We start from the raw sequence: 15,233 nt of genomic DNA on the forward strand, positions 1-15,233 counted from the left end.
AGCTGAATTCTGTCAAATCCACTGCTTGATGGAATTCAACTATTCCCCCTCTCTCCTTGTCTCCTCGTAATTATTTCCCAGACTATTAAAAAAATCCACATTTTTACAAAGTCCATTTGAAGAGATGCTTTGGATTTGGGAGTTGCTCCTCCCTCACACCTAGAAATACTTCAGTGATCAAAGGAGTTCAGCCAACTACAATTTGTCTGTAAATCAGTGGTTTATAGGGGTCTATAGACTCAGCCCTCTGGGATCTCCTTTACAGGGGAGGGCAGGTATCCCCGTTATAAAGAAGCTGTTACCAAACATGGAACATTTGTTATGGTGCTTTTTAAACAAAATTTTGGTGCTTCTACCTGAAGGTTCATTTGGAAGGCAGGGCCAGCTTAGAAACCTACAGAAGCTTGAAAGGGGAACCCAAGATACAACTCCCTGTATCCCCTGCTCCCACAGAAGCAGGGAATGTGGTCCTTGATAAAGTGGGGAGCTTGTTGAGGGGATTTCCAAAGCTGCTTCTACCTGTATATTCCATGGCGCAATCATTTTAAGTAAAACTAAAATATTTCAAACAAGACTTCTTGACCTGGGTTCCCACTCTCAGAGCACGGATGGCACGTTTTCTGTGAAAGGCCAGCTAGTAAATATTTTTGGTTTTGTGGGCCATGGGGTCTCTGTCACAACCACTCCCCTCTGCTGTGTAGCACGAAGCAGCCCTAGACAAAGTGTCAGTGACTGTGAGTGGCTGTGTCCCAGTAACACTTTATTTATGGACACAGATATTCGAACTTCTTATAATGGTCAAGTGTCACCATTCTTCCTCAACCACTGAAGATAAATGTAAAACCCATTCTTAGTCTGAGGGCTGCACAAAAAGAGGCAGTGGGTTGGATCTGGCCAGTGGGTCAGAGTTTGCCAACCCCTGTACTAGACGAGGGATTTCAGGGCTTCCGGGAACCTCGTGAAATACAATCCAGTGTGTTGTATGTATGGGCACTTTTGGGTTTTCCTGGAGAGAGTTCACCGCAGCAGATTCTGGAAGGGGTGGCAACTTCACTGCTAAGTTAAGAATCACAGATTTCAAAGTTTCCCCTCAAACAAGGCCTGAAATTCCCTGTGGTACAGTAACTCTGAGGAATCCACAGAGAGGAGAAAGCCCTGAGAAGCAGTCTCAGGGCCGGAAATGTCCCCTTTTGCTCAAGTCCCTCGTACCATGGAGGCCCCCAACATGGGGTGTTACCTTTGGCCTGTGTGGTGCTCCATGGGAAGGCTGAAGGGTCCCTGTGAAAATGGTTGGGAAAAGTCCCCCGGACGCAGGCTCTCTGTCTAAGGTTATTTCAAGACCAGGTGGAACCACTTGTCTCGTGACTTTAGCCTCACAGACACAGCATTTCGTCATTCCTTTTAGGGAAGGAGACATTTCTGGGCAGTTCTGAAGGGCGGTGCTGACACCTGCCTCCTGAAACCCTCCCAGGCCTGCCCAGGTCCACACGTGGACACACCTTTGGCTGTGACTATCTGCTGTTAAAACTTGGTAAAAAAGTATAAAGCATACATTTCAGCCAAGATTCATTGTGGGCCGTGTGGTTAAGGACACATCCTCATAGTCTGTACAGCACTCACTGGCCCTTGACGACGTTCAGTTTGGAGTTTTAAATGGCCTAGAGGTGTCTCCAAGTGCCCCAAGAATCTTGGCTCCTTGGCAAGGCAAGTAGCATCTCAGGGCCACCTGCATCTTCTGTCACTCGCAGTACCCAGCTCACAGCCGGGCCTTAACTAAGTAGACCCTGCTGAGTCCCCAGGTGACGGCCCAGAGCAAGAGCTCTTCTCACACAGAGGAGCCCGCCCCTCCGAGACAAGACATGAGAGGAAAGGAGTGCCCGTTTCCCTCTCAAATGCTGCAAAGGAGCTCGGAAACCGTTCCTGAGGCCACAAGGCCTCCATCCTGCTGCTAATAAGAAGGGTCTGGAACTGCTATGTGGGAAAGAAATGCCCCTTCCTGGGGAACCATCCTGAACCCAGGCTGGTCCCCCTCACATACCTTGATCGCCCTGTGCCTCTCTTTCCTGGTCCTCCTTGTAACTGGGGCTAAAAAGTGACTTACTCAGTAACTGTCTCCTGCACAGGCTAGAGGCTCTGCTCGGAGGCCTGCCGTGTACTTCCAGCAGCGGCACGGCTCAGTCCCTCCGTGTGGACAACAGAATAAAGCTCAGGGATGGAGACCTGCCTGATGCATTTAACCTCACAGTTACCACTGCAAAGACTAGCAAGCAGCTGCCCAAGGTGTGCCCGCCCGGGGTGGAGCCAGGACTGGATTCAGCCTGTTCTGACCCTGGGCCGGGCCCCTGGTGTGTGCCGTCCTGCCTCCCACGGACAGGCGTCAAGGTGGTCACCTGTGCAAAAGGGCTGAAGCGCTGAGCCCAGCCCAGGTGGCCAGCCACTGGCTTCCGCCAATAGCACAGCTGCTGCGTTAAAAACCAACCAACCGACCAACCAACCAACCAACCAATCAGCCAACAAGCAAACAACTGCCTTCTGCCCTGCGTCCCTCACAATGCATGAGGCCGCCATCCCCACTAGGCCCTTTGGGGTCATTTCTTAGACAGGAGGGGTGAAAGGGAATACAGCCCTTCGAAATTCTTCATTATGACCAAGAGTAAGAAATACATGTTATATATGACCTAGTGGACATCACCTCATTCCACCATCCCCAAGAAAAGATGCAGCTCGCTACACTTTACCCTTACCAGATGTGATGCAGTCTATGTTCTAGTCTCTCTACTTTGTTCTTTTCTTTCCTTTTCTCTTCTTCTCTACTCCACCCAATTCTACCCTATCCTAGTCTTCATTAAAAATGTTTTCTGCACCTGACCCACTAAACTGATTTTACAACCCACTGATGGGTAGACCTGGAAGTAGGGTAAAGGGGCACCCAGCAGGGGTGTCTGGAGCTGAAAATGTGTAGAAAATACCATGTCGATATGCAGGAATAAAAAGCCTTAGGAGGAGACAGCACCCTGCCTGCTGTGGCCTGCCCAAGGCCTGAGCCCCTGTGCCAGGCTCTGCAGCGAGCTGGCCCCATGCGGTGGGACGTGCAGCAGCGGGACCCGTGGCTGTTCCCGCTGAAAGTGGGCAGACACACAGTGGCAAAGCCAGCCCCGCTCTGCCTCTAACCGGGGGGCCCTTTTTCATTTATCATCGACTTTTCAAAGCAGTGTCATTGTTGACAGCTGTTGAGTTAAGCTACTCTAGGGATGCTTTTGGGTACTCAAAGAAGAAACTTTCCAATCAGTCCTGGCAAAAGCCCTGATCCTGCACTCAACAATCCCCCACTCCAACCCCCCGCCCCGTATTTATGAACATGTCCTGGATGGAGATCAAGCTCTCTTGGCCTGGGATTTATTGTTGCTCTGCCTACTGGCTTTGAAACGGGAACCGTAAACACTCTAATAGATGCCTCTCAAATCACGATGAGGTCACCCACCTTCTCTTACCATTCAACAATTTCAGGTTTCCTAATGCAGGATCTTATCACCCCAAATTCCCAGGCACATACTGGGATAGATCTTGGGCCATAAAAGGTGAGAAGAGAATTTTGAGATGGAACTAAGAGAGAAACATTCTCTGGAAAAGCACTGTAGATCTACAGAATTCATTCATTCATTCCACACAGATATATGAATTACTACTATGTGCCAGGAGTTTTTGCTGAGGACGCAGCTGTGAACGAAACAGACACAGATCCCTCCCCTAATACATTAAGCAGAGCTCGCTAGTAGTCTTTGCAGTTGGGTGATGGGCACATGGGGATTCCACTTTTCTCGCTACTTTTGTACATGCTTGAAATTTTCCATAATAAAAAGTTAAAAATATAAGTCTCAAACACATGATGCTGAGTGAAAGAAGCCAGACACAAAAGAGTGCATACAACATGACTTCATACACGTGAAGCTCTAGGAAAGAGAAGTCTCCTTTCCAGGGACAGAAAGCAGATCAGGGGCTGCCGGGGGCAGAGACACCTGGGAACTGCTTGGGTACAGAGATGTTCTTTACATTCATGAGCCGGTGGTTACGTAGGTTTGTTAAAATGCATCAAAATGGACACTTTAAACAGGTAACTTTTCAGCTCTGTAAATGTTACTATAATAAAGTTGATTCAAAACCTGCACACATCCCTGCCCTCATGGAGCACGTTTACACAGAGTGCCTGGGGCTGGGAGAAATCTTAGGGACAATGCAAGTCCCTCACCTTACAGGAAAGGAGCAGAGAGATTCAGTGCCTTGTTCAGGGTTTCACAGACTCTCACAGCAGGGACCTGGACCCAGCCCCGTCCAGTGTTTTCCTCTCAGCTCACTGCCTGTGATACAGCGTCAGGGCTAAGTTCTGAAATCTCCTGTTCTGGGGTGAGGGTATTCTGCATCATTCAGTGGAACACCCACATCCTAGGTACTTGGGTACCTGTAGCCTGAATCTGCCACACCTCCCCGGGAGGATCATCAATCCTGTCGCTTCCAACACTAGGGGAGGTGCCAGTTGCTCGCGGGGAGAAGGAAGGCGCGGCTGAAGCTCCCAGTCAAGGTCTGGTTTATTTTCTAAGTCATCTCAGCTGACAATCCCCACTCCAGTCTTATCTGCCCATCTCCCTACTTCAGGCAATGATCTTATTTCACTGTCCCCGTCATTCTGGACCCTCCTCCACACCTAGCTGGGCTCACACACCTGAAATACTCCACTGACATCCAAGCTCTGTGCTCAAGAAAACCCCTTTGGGGGTGGAGTAGGTCTCAGAACGGAGGAGCCCGAATAACATGCAGTCTCGAAAAGATGCAGGCCCGTGAGCCAGGTCTTCTCTCTTTGAAGAGACTGAGGTTGATGAACAACATTAATGAAGCTTCACAAACCCAATGTGTGTTTGCTAGACCCTGGAACTCTAGAATAACGTTTGAGCATCTAGCTGAGGCCAAATCCAATTCTGTTATCACCCCTTATCCCAGCACAAACAATGGGGAGTAAACAGGGCACTGATCCCCCGAGATGCAAAACTGGGTTTCCAAGAGCTTCTCTCCGCTATGACAGATGCAGCCCTGGAGATTCAAGGTCCTGGACTTGTAGGCTGGTGTGGACGGGGGAACCCTGTCAGCTGGCAAAATGTCCCTTGGTGCCTACACCCTTCAAAGAGCAAATGCTGGCTTGAGGGCTGGAGGACGGAGCCCCGCCATGGGAAAAGCTTGAGATTCTATCTGCTTTTACTTTGACGCACATTATCCAGCCTCTGACCACTATGCCCGCCCCCCTGGCTGCAGGACCACCCTGTAGCCTTCTCTGCAGAGACAGGCAGGAGGGCACTGCTCATCCAGCTACGTGGCCCTCCTGGACAAGATCTTCTATGAGACCTCGGGTGGGAAGTGGCTCCTGTGACCCACAGAGGCCTGACTGGGGAGGCCATCTTCTTCGTGCCATCTCTCGCGTTCTGTCCTCTAACCTCGACAGGCAAACCTCAAGACTCCCCTCCCAAAGTCAAATCCTGAATTTTATCCCATTGCCTGGTATTCCTCAAGTATTCCGTGTTCAGTATCTCCTCCTGCCATCTAAGCTCCTCACGTCACACGGTGATGTGAACGTGTTTGTGTTCATAGGGGATTCTTTTCTTCTGTTTACCTTCCCCTCCAGGGCTTCCCAGAAGGCACAGAGCACATGCTCACTAAATACCCATTAAAAAGAGCTGATCTGAATCCTGCCTTTCCCTTTTCCCTTTCATGCCTTGTCCTGCGTAGTTCTCTCTTCCTAACCCTTCCTGGCTTTCTCTGCCAAGATCCAGCAACTCTCGAGAACCTTCTCTGATGGCTCCTGCTCTCCCCACTTTCAATCAGGCACAGCCTAGTAGGTCCCATGCTCCCAGGTAGGATGTGTGTGTTACCTTAAGTGTTGATGGGGCAGGGAGGAGATTAAATTCAATATACACTAGTTTGGTGAATCCATGAAGGCGAATCCCAACCTCACAGCTAGTTAAGTCATAAATAAAAACTTTGGAGCTTATGGAAATGCCCAGCCTAGGGCTCAGATCCCTCCCCTGGGGTGGGTGCTGGGAGGACCAAAGTGAATCACATGTGGGCCCTCCAGCCCTTGGCCACAGGGACGCTCCTGCAGTCAGAATTCCCTGATGGAGAAATCTCTTGTGTAGAGTCAAAGACGCCCCACTGAGGCTGTTTGGCTTAGAAATACTTGGGAAGCTGTGACTGCTACCACTTCAGGGCTGGGGCACTGAGAGTCACACAGCCGTGCTCAGCAAAAACACTGTCGAGACCAAAGGCAAGAAGAGTAAAGCTGGTGAGCAAGTTCACAGAATAAAAGTTGGGGAACCTTGGGGGTCTTCCAAGGAGCAAAGGACTGGGAATATTGGCATCTGGGGTGAGTAACTGTCTTGCAGCACCTCCCTTCTAGTAGTCCCCCAGCTCAGACCAGTGGCTGTGCCAGAATTAAGCCCCAGGAGGCTCTCGGGCAGAGTCTGAACTGTGTTCTCTGCCAGTCTCTGCCTTTCTGCCCTGTAATGGATGGCTGCTCCCCTGAGCACAGGGTGTCATCCCTCATCTGAACTCCTGGCCCCTCCACCCCTTTGGGACAGAAATATTGTCCAGACCGGCCTCCCTCAGCTTAGACCCCCACTGTCTCCATCACTATCAGCATCAGCGCCATCCCCAGCACTCACTGTGTATGAAGGGCTCTCCTAATCATCTCACATCATTAGCTTTTCCTCTCCTCACAGCAATCCAGTGTGGTAGATTTTATCATCCCCATTCTATGGATCAGCAGACTGAGGCTCAGAGAGATGAGGTGACTTTCCCAAGATCCTAGAGCCCCAGTCGGAACCTGGCTGCACCTGATTCCACACCCCAGACTCCAAATACCACACCACCTCCTGCAATCCTTAACTCTTGATTCTTGGAGTCTTGGGATAAGAGGGAGAGGGGCTTCAACAAGCTGGGTTGGGGGTGATGAATGGAGAGACAGGAACTAAAATTTATTGAGAATCTGTAGTATGCGAAGCATCTGAGGTTTGTAAACTAACCCTGTAGTAATTCTGTGAGCGGGTATTCTCAACCCCATTTTACACATAGGGAGGTCGCGGCTCTAGGAGGCTGGAAGTGAATTCCCAGGTTCACAGGACTATCCTGTGACAGCAATTTTATTCCTACCCAAGTCTCTCTGGGGTGAAAGCGAGTGCCCTGTCCACTTTTCCATGCCATCACCTGGGCCAACTACTAAAAACAGGTTCCTGGACTTTTCCCATGCCCTCCAGCCCCGGGCCAACATCCTGGCTCTTGGCGGGACCCTGCAGCCTCTCGGAGGCTAAAGGCTCTCACTCTGGCATGGACACAGGCCAGCGGGATATCCTCACATGTCTGCAGGGACCGACTGGGCCCCATTCCTGCTCTGCCAGGTGGAAGATGAGGACAGTCTCTCATGGTCCCCGGGGCTCTGTCTTCATGGTTCACGCTTTCAGGAGGTCCCAGGTCCCTGGGCCAGTGGGCTGGCTTTAGGGGAAGGGGCTGCCTGTTCGGCAGGGCTCCTCCTCCAGCCGCTGAGTTGGTGAGGGTGTGAGGGTCTCAGGCCCACTTCCCAGTTTTCTCTCAGCACAGCCCAGTCATGCAGGAGCATGCAGGAAAGGCCTCCCTTGGGGGTCCCGCCATGCAGTGTGGATGGCTGGATGGAACAGATCATGAGGTTGAAAGGGGCCTCCATGTCACCCGGTCTGAGGGCTCACCTACCTGGAAAGACTCCCCACTCTGGAGGCCTTACCTTAAAGAGGGACATTCACACTGAAGCAAACTTGAAAAGAGAGAACACGTACACAAAGAGAAGTTTACTTGGCTGGCATTTCCCTCATTATCTTTGGCTTTCACTGAGGACAGCTAGGCTGCTGGGGAGGCAGACCTCTCCCTCCTCTGCTGGCTTCCCCCCCATTCCAGCGCCGAAGCCCCAGGAGCCATAATCTCAGAGCCTAATGCGTTTGGGGCGGGGGAGGTGTGTGCAGGAGAGAAGCTAGGAGTGAGCAAAATACCTCCAAGATCTACAGGGTTGGATGATGCCCTTCAACCACACCAAACACATCACTTCTCTCCCCTACAGTCCCCAAGGAAGGCAAGCCCAATGGCAACACAAAAGCTAAATGGGCTACTTTTAACGGCAGCAAATGATGCCGCCATTTTGGAACCAAATCCCCAGTGGGATAGACCAGTGAATTCTATGCTTGGCGACTTTTTCCAGCATCAAAGGCCATGGATCCAGCCTCGCTGGCTTTCCTATTCCCCCACCCGTCCACTGCTGTATGCCCTTGCTCTGAAGCAAGCCACCCCCAGAAAATTGATTTGAGCGCATGATGGCACCAAGTCTCTGGTTTGGTGTTGATGGCACATTGCTTGTGCAACATCAGTCGAGTATGTGGGTGGATAAAGGGTGGACAGGAGCATAAAAAGGAAAGTGGAGGAGGGAGAATATACAAGATAAGATAGCTGGGAGGAAAGATGAGAAGGAAATCTCCACGCAGAAGCAAAAGCCACTGAAAAATGCCCTGGGGTGGGGTTAGTGCAAAGGGATGAAAAGCTGAAGGCAGGAAACCCAGTGGAATACTGACAGCGGGCGAGTCAGGGCAGTGGTTAGACACGGAGGCTCAGGCGCCAGGGAGCAGAAATCTCAGCTCAGCAAACATCTCAAGAAGGCGAAGGCCTGGAGGGGACAGCAGCCAATTGAAGTATGGGATGGAACCTGCCCAGAGGCCAAATTCCAGCTACGAAATCTGGACAGTCTCCTGGGTGATATCTTTAGAGGGGCGAGGCTTCCTGCAGAGGCGATGGAAACCAGGCCTGGGAGCTGTTCTCCTGCCATATCCTCAGCCCCTGTGGGGGGTGATCCAGGGACCCCAGCCTCCAGCTGAGCCAACCTGGGCAGAGTGCAGGCTGGCTGTGCCCACCAGCTGTGGAGGGGCTCCGTCTGTGCGGGGGAGTGGGGACGGTCAGGAGCTGTGGAAAACAGGCCACTACGTCTTGTCTCTTCATAACTCCTAGACTGGATGACATGATCTCACCCAGTCTCCCCCCAGCCAGACAAAACCAACTCCTTCCTGAATCAGACAGGCAGGATGCCCCCCAGGGTGCTCAGATTCAGTAGGGCCAGCTGAGGAGTGGAGAGCAGCTATTCAGCAGGATCCTGGGGACTAGGGGTATCCTGGTGTGGCATCAGCGGGGCATGGGGAGGGAGCAAGAGGAGCCCTGGAGTTCCCTCACGAGCCCCAGGACCTTGACCGAACGCCCTGGGGATCTTCAGCCCGATGAGATAGGGGAGTCTGTGCATCGCTTTCCTTGCTGCTAAAACTCATGCCCAGTGTCTTCTCCAGGCCACCACCAAGGTGCAGGGCTGGAGATGCTTGCTCATAGACTTGTCCCCTTCCTTCTCACAGTGGCTCTCCTTTGACTCGGAGTCTGTCCCTAAGATCTAAGAAACTCACACCATCCCTGACTGCTTGCGACCCACCATCTTGGCCACTTGTTCCCAATGTCAGGCTCCGAACCAGTTTTCTTTCCTCTCTCCGACAAAACCTTTCTTCCGCTGCTCTCCTCGGAAGGCACCTGATGTGTCCTCAAGTCATGTGATACCTGAAGCCCACGGGAAGCCTGTCCTGTGTTGGAACTCCCTGCCCCGTGAACAGAAGATGACTTCCGTGGAGACATACCTCGGCTTCCCAGTGTCTCTCCAATGACCTCTAGTGTGTGGCCATCTATTCTGTCTGGGGGTGAGGCTGACCCTGCTTTTGGAGCACAGAGCCGTGCTCACCACTGGCATCCGAGCCGGGCAGGTCCCACACCCCCGTGGTGAGTCCTGAGGTGGTTAGTGGGGGTGATGGCTTATAAACGCCTGTATGAGTTTTCACATTGGTGTTACAGGGCTTTTAGAGATGAGAAACACAGTATGTCTGCCACTGCAGTGGGCTTTAATTCAACTTAAAATCTGTTTCTCTTGTACACAAGCCCACAGATGACTCAGGGTGGTGCCATGAACATTTTTCAGAAACAAGTTTTCATTTAAGGGACAGATTTGGGACACCTTTCCAACCTGCTAACTGGATGAAGACTATTCTTTTCCTTTCTGATTTTAGTATTTCTCTGGAGAGAAATCTCTAGTCCCAAGGATATAATTGTGATCAGAGATCTAAATAACCTGAATACTTCTTGAATGACCTATAGCCGAGAACTCAGTAAGGATCAACATTACTCAGCTCCAAATATGACCAGAAACACCTCTTGTACACACACATACACACAAAGTTTCCCTTCTTACTCTTCCTTTGGATGTTCTAATTCTCTCCTCCAAACTGAATTCAAACCAACCAAATAAACGCCCTCTCCCCTGACCCCCAACAGTGTTGAGGATGACTCTGGAGGTCTGTGGGGGGCGAGTAGGAACATGCACAGAGGATGATTTCCAAGGCAATGATGAACTCAGTCTTTAGGAACGCTAAGACAGTTTTGAACTTGGTGGGAGCTCCTGGACAGCCCCTGGAAGCCTACTTGAGCCCCTCAGCGAAGGAAGCAAGCAGAGTCCTGCCCTCTGGTCCCAGGCTGGGGACCCTCGAGAGGCCCTGGGAAGGGAAGCGCAGAGCTCTTGTGCTCTAGGTAGAGAGGTAGTCCCACCTGACCCACAGGATGGGCTTCTACTGCTGGTTCCTGGGGGCCGTCACCCCCTGACCGCAGGAGCACCTGCACCCCTGGCCAGGGGCAGCTCTATGGTAGCGGACTGGGTCACCTGCTCGGCCTCCTGGTTCACGCTTCATCCCTCCCCCTTCCTCTGTCTGGTTCCTTGCCCATCCTGCAGGTCCACAGAAATCTCACACTTGTCCTTCCTGCCCTCGCCTTACTCCAGGGAAGCCAGGGACCGCTCAAAGTGTCACTCCGCTCAGGTCTGCATTTTCACTGGGCTCAGAGTTCAGGAGGGTGGAAGCCCCACTGAGGAGCCCCTGGCATGGCTAGGGCTTTGGGAAGAGCTCCTGGAGACCAGAGCTACTCGGGTCTTTGGCCATCTCAGAGGAATCACCTCCACTGGATCTGAGTGACGATCTGCCACTCTTCTACCCCAGTGAGAGACCCTTCTCTGTGAATCCATCCTTTAGAGCTTCCTTGCGCCTTTTATCACAAAGAGCTTCCCGAATTCCTTGCTTCCCTGTGGCCTCTCGGCAAAGACTCCCTGCCTGCCTCTGCCCCACCCAGGCCCCCTCTTCCCTTCACACACTTTGCTGATGGTCCCCTGGCGCTTGTCCCCTCCAGGCTGCATCCCCGGGAGAAAGCTGCTCCGCCACTCCTCCCCCTCCCCCCACAAGGCTCGTGTCCAGTCCTTTTGTTGAGCTGGTGTCTAGACTGGAGTTCAAGTCATCTTGCAGACCTGCACTGGCCGACTGGTCCCTGCTCTCGTCCCAGGTTCCTGTTTGTTGGGCCCGGATTCCTTACTCAGTTCTACTTCTCAATTTTCTTTGGATTGATTAAGTTAGATTGAACCTAAAATAACATTTCACCTTCAGATCTGAGTCTTCAGTTTCTCCTCCCCTGCCTGGCCTCTGGCCTCCTGCTTCCCCTCACTTTGGGGAACCCTGTCGGCTCATCTTGTCCTTAAAGGCCACCTTCAGAGACCCTCAGGATGGGGTGGGGCGGCCTTCAGGCAGGCTGGCACACGCGGTGAGCCCTGTCCCGAGCCCACAGCACGGGCTTTTGGCACAACAGGCCCCAGAACTGTGGGTGATGCTAACAAAGAAAGAAGGTAAACTTGAATTTAGCCTGGTCCAGGCTGTGTGCCAGCCAGTGAAAATCATAAAAACCCAAGAAGGAAGCAAACGAGGAATGGAGACCGGACTGAGTGTCCAGGGACCGTCCACCTGCCACGTTCTCATCTGGCTGAGGCCCGGACCACACCCTTCAGCTGAGAGTTACCCACAGCATGAAACATTTCACTCTCAACCACTGCCCCCCAGAAAATGTCTCGGAATATAGTAGATTTCCTCTCTGATGATTCCCAAAGCACAGGAGGGTCTTTTCTGTACTTGGAAGTGAGGAAGAAGGGGTCCTCTGACGGAATGTGGGGCGACTGAGGGCCGACTGGATAATCTCAGGTCTTCCCTGCCCGAGACCCCAGCCCCACGACTCTGGGGCTCTGCCCTATAACCTCCTATGTTACACACCCTCCCTCGCCCCCAGGATGCTACCCAGTCTAAATGACTGCCTCCTTGGGCTAGGATCCAACAGAGCTAAGAATTTCCCCCCTCACACACACACACACACACACACATGCATACGTATGCACACCCACACCCACTCTCTCTCTCTAATTTTAAGGAGAGCACCGCCGACCCTCTCCCCTTCCAGCAGAAGATCACTGCCACGACACAGTCTCTGAGTTAAGCCCGGAATCGACAGGCCTATTCTTTTTTCCAACCTCTGAGCGTCAAACACCCTTTACTGCACCCTCCTCCGACTGGCATGAGCACAACAGGCCCAAGAACCTGGAAGGAGTGTGTGCTGAGGCTGGAGAGAAGGCAGAAGGGAGAGCGGATCAGAGAGGGCAGAGATGTGGCCTAAAGAAACAGCATCTTATAGAGCCAGCACCCATGGGCAGCCCTGGGGACAGTCTTCCTCAAATGGCCATCTCTGAGTCTCAGCTTCACGCTCTGTGCTCGCTCCACAGAATGACTGCGACAATTAGTTACTTAATATTTTTCTTTAAATTGACTCATTAAAAAAAAAGCTTATCTATAAGGAAACCTTATATATTGCTACCACACATGGAAAACCGGTATCATGTATAATTTTGATCAAGATAAATAAAATTTGATTAAAGTACAAAAGGTTCTTCTGTGTCCCATATAAATCATCACCTTGGTTACCGCTATCGGTTATGTGTTTTCGACAGTAAACTCCCAGGGCCAAGGAGACTCTCTTTTAGGGGGCCTCTTGGCGACCTCCTGCCCTTGTCATCTTGGCTGTAAAATGTGCCCAGAACCCCATCTCTGCGGACGGGAAGCAGGCCCGCCCGCGCCGTGGAACGAGCTCAGGGTCTACTTACAATTCGAGGTTTGAAGGGCGGCTTGATCTTCTTCTGCTCCAGGAGCAGCCAGTCGATCTCCTTGAAGAACGGGTGCTGCTTGATGGCATCCTCGCCGTTCTGTGCCGCCACACAGCCCAGGCGCTTGTGAGGGTTCTTGGTCATGAACTGCGGGGATGAGGAGAGAGACGGAATCGGTGACAAAGGCCCGGCAGGCACAGGCTGTGAGGGGAACACGGAACTCAGCCAAGGCAGCACCTTTAGCATCACCTCCCAAGCCCATTTTCTACATTTTCGGGGGCTCTGCCCCTCAGGGTGCTCTTTAATTCTTACACAGAACTTACTGTGCGCCAGCCACTGTTCTACACGTAGTGTTACATATACACGCATTGATTCATTTCATCCAGCGTGACCCTCTGAGGTACTATCATGATCCCTACTTTATAAGTGAGGTAGTTGAGGCACAGAGAAGTTAATTAACTTGGCCAAGGTCAAACAGCCAGCAAGGTATCAAGTCAGGATTAGGAACTCAGACTCTTTCTAACCCTCTGATTCCCCCTCAGATTCTCAAGTCTTCTCATCAGGGAGACTGAGGTCTGATAAACTCATACTGAGAGGTCAGCAATCCTTTTTGAGGGAAGGAAAGAAGACCAGATATTCATGCTAAGGTCAATTATCAAAGGCACCTCCTCCTCTTTCCTTTTCCTGGACCTAGGCCCTCCTACTTCTTAAAAAAATTTGACTTTATAATCTCTAGCACAAAACCCCACACAGATTAACAGATAAAAAACAAGAAAAAGAAAGGCTTATTGCTTCTCAATGCTTGTCTGTAAAAAACACATTGATGTGTTTTGTACTTTTTGGCTGGTGTCTTGTGATCTCACAAACCCAGGTGAAATGATTATTCCTATTAAATGAGTCAGTCCTGATGGCAAATGTTAATTTCATTGAGCAGATGTATAGTAACATAACCTTGAAACAAATCAGTGCTGGCAGGTGGAAATATTTCTGATAGCCACCCAGAATAAAGGTAGGGGTGTGTGTGTGCATGTGTGTCAGAGACTGAGTATTATATTTCATGGGGTGAAGGCTGAGAGTTTAGACTTAAACAAAGGAACCTAAGAGGACAAATTATAATCCAAAGGGATAAATCTATAATGATAGCATTTTAGGCTTCATCAGCAAGGGAGGTTCTCCTGGGCAGTAGGAGCCTCCTCTTGCCTCCTGCCTGGCACCCCTGAAAGGCAGGGGAGCCATGGACGAGAGAGTGAGGGGTTAGGAATGGTGCCAACACACTTCATCCTTCTAATCGAACAGCTGGCAGAGGTCACTCCTGCTTACACACCCCCGATTCCTATCGCCCACAGGATAAAGTCCATACCCCTTAGTTTGGCACACACAAACTACTCAGTCTGTAGCCAGTCTCTCTTGCTCGCCATCTGCATCCTTTACTTGCCTGGTCCAAGGCCCCTCTCTAGCCCCTAACTATCCTCTAAGAACCAGTCAAAATGCTGCCTCCTCTGTAAAGCCTCCCCAGATTCACTCTGTGGACATCTAAGACCCCATGCTTCTCGTTTATTTAAATTATAATTTGTCTAAACATCTCTTCTCCTTGGTGAGCTCTATGATATAGGAATCAGTTCCTTCTTCCCAGCATCTGGCTCAGTGCCTGGCTCCCACTGTGCACTCAGTACATTGAGATGAGTGAACAGCGGGTTGACGGCTGGGCCTCAGGGCACAGTGCTGAGGAAGGGAGGCAGCAGGACTGCCACTTACTGTTGCACAGGTTGTGCACTGCATAACTCTCTGGTGCAGATGGCTTTCTGGAGAGTTCTGCATGTAGGCAGCAGCCCTCAGAGACACAGATCAGTGGCCAGAGTCATGGAAAACCTGGCCTGGCCCTAGAATCAGGTGACAATGTGAGGAAGTGAAGTGTTCCAAGGCCAAGGGAGTAGAAGACTTCTCCTTGCTTCCTCAGCTCTTCCTGTCCTCCCACTTCTGGGAGGGGAAGTATCAGGGCTACGGATAAACACACAGGCTTTAGCGTCTCAGGAAGCTGACTCCGAGCCAGAGGCTCTTCTCTTTTCCCAGACACTTCACCCTCACCAACCAGCTGACACAGGCACGACCTCTTCTGAATCTCTGTAGGCCAAAG

General features: G+C 51.3%; 2 protein-coding genes across 4 annotated transcripts in view; one reads left to right on the forward strand and one right to left on the reverse strand.

The window, feature by feature from the left end:
* ATP6V1E2 (ATPase H+ transporting V1 subunit E2) overlaps positions 1-15,233 on the forward strand; it is a 454,269-nt gene that overhangs the window by 335,646 nt on the left and 103,390 nt on the right. The gene's annotated exons all lie outside the window — the stretch shown is intronic.
* PRKCE (protein kinase C epsilon) overlaps positions 1-15,233 on the reverse strand; it is a 596,864-nt gene that overhangs the window by 104,307 nt on the left and 477,324 nt on the right. For 2 of the 3 annotated variants that reach the window (XM_082358123.1, XM_082358124.1), the window contains one exon: positions 13,100-13,246. In XM_082358123.1, coding sequence (XP_082214249.1) covers positions 13,100-13,246 — 147 coding nt within the window. Of the gene's footprint in view, positions 1-7,795; positions 7,826-13,099; positions 13,247-15,233 lie in introns of all 3 variants that reach the window. The other variant, XM_082358125.1, reaches the window with a different exon arrangement.

Source organism: Balaenoptera borealis (genome assembly GCF_965194805.1).
Source record: "Balaenoptera borealis genome assembly, chromosome: 15".
Lineage (NCBI taxonomy): Eukaryota > Metazoa > Chordata > Mammalia > Artiodactyla > Balaenopteridae > Balaenoptera > Balaenoptera borealis.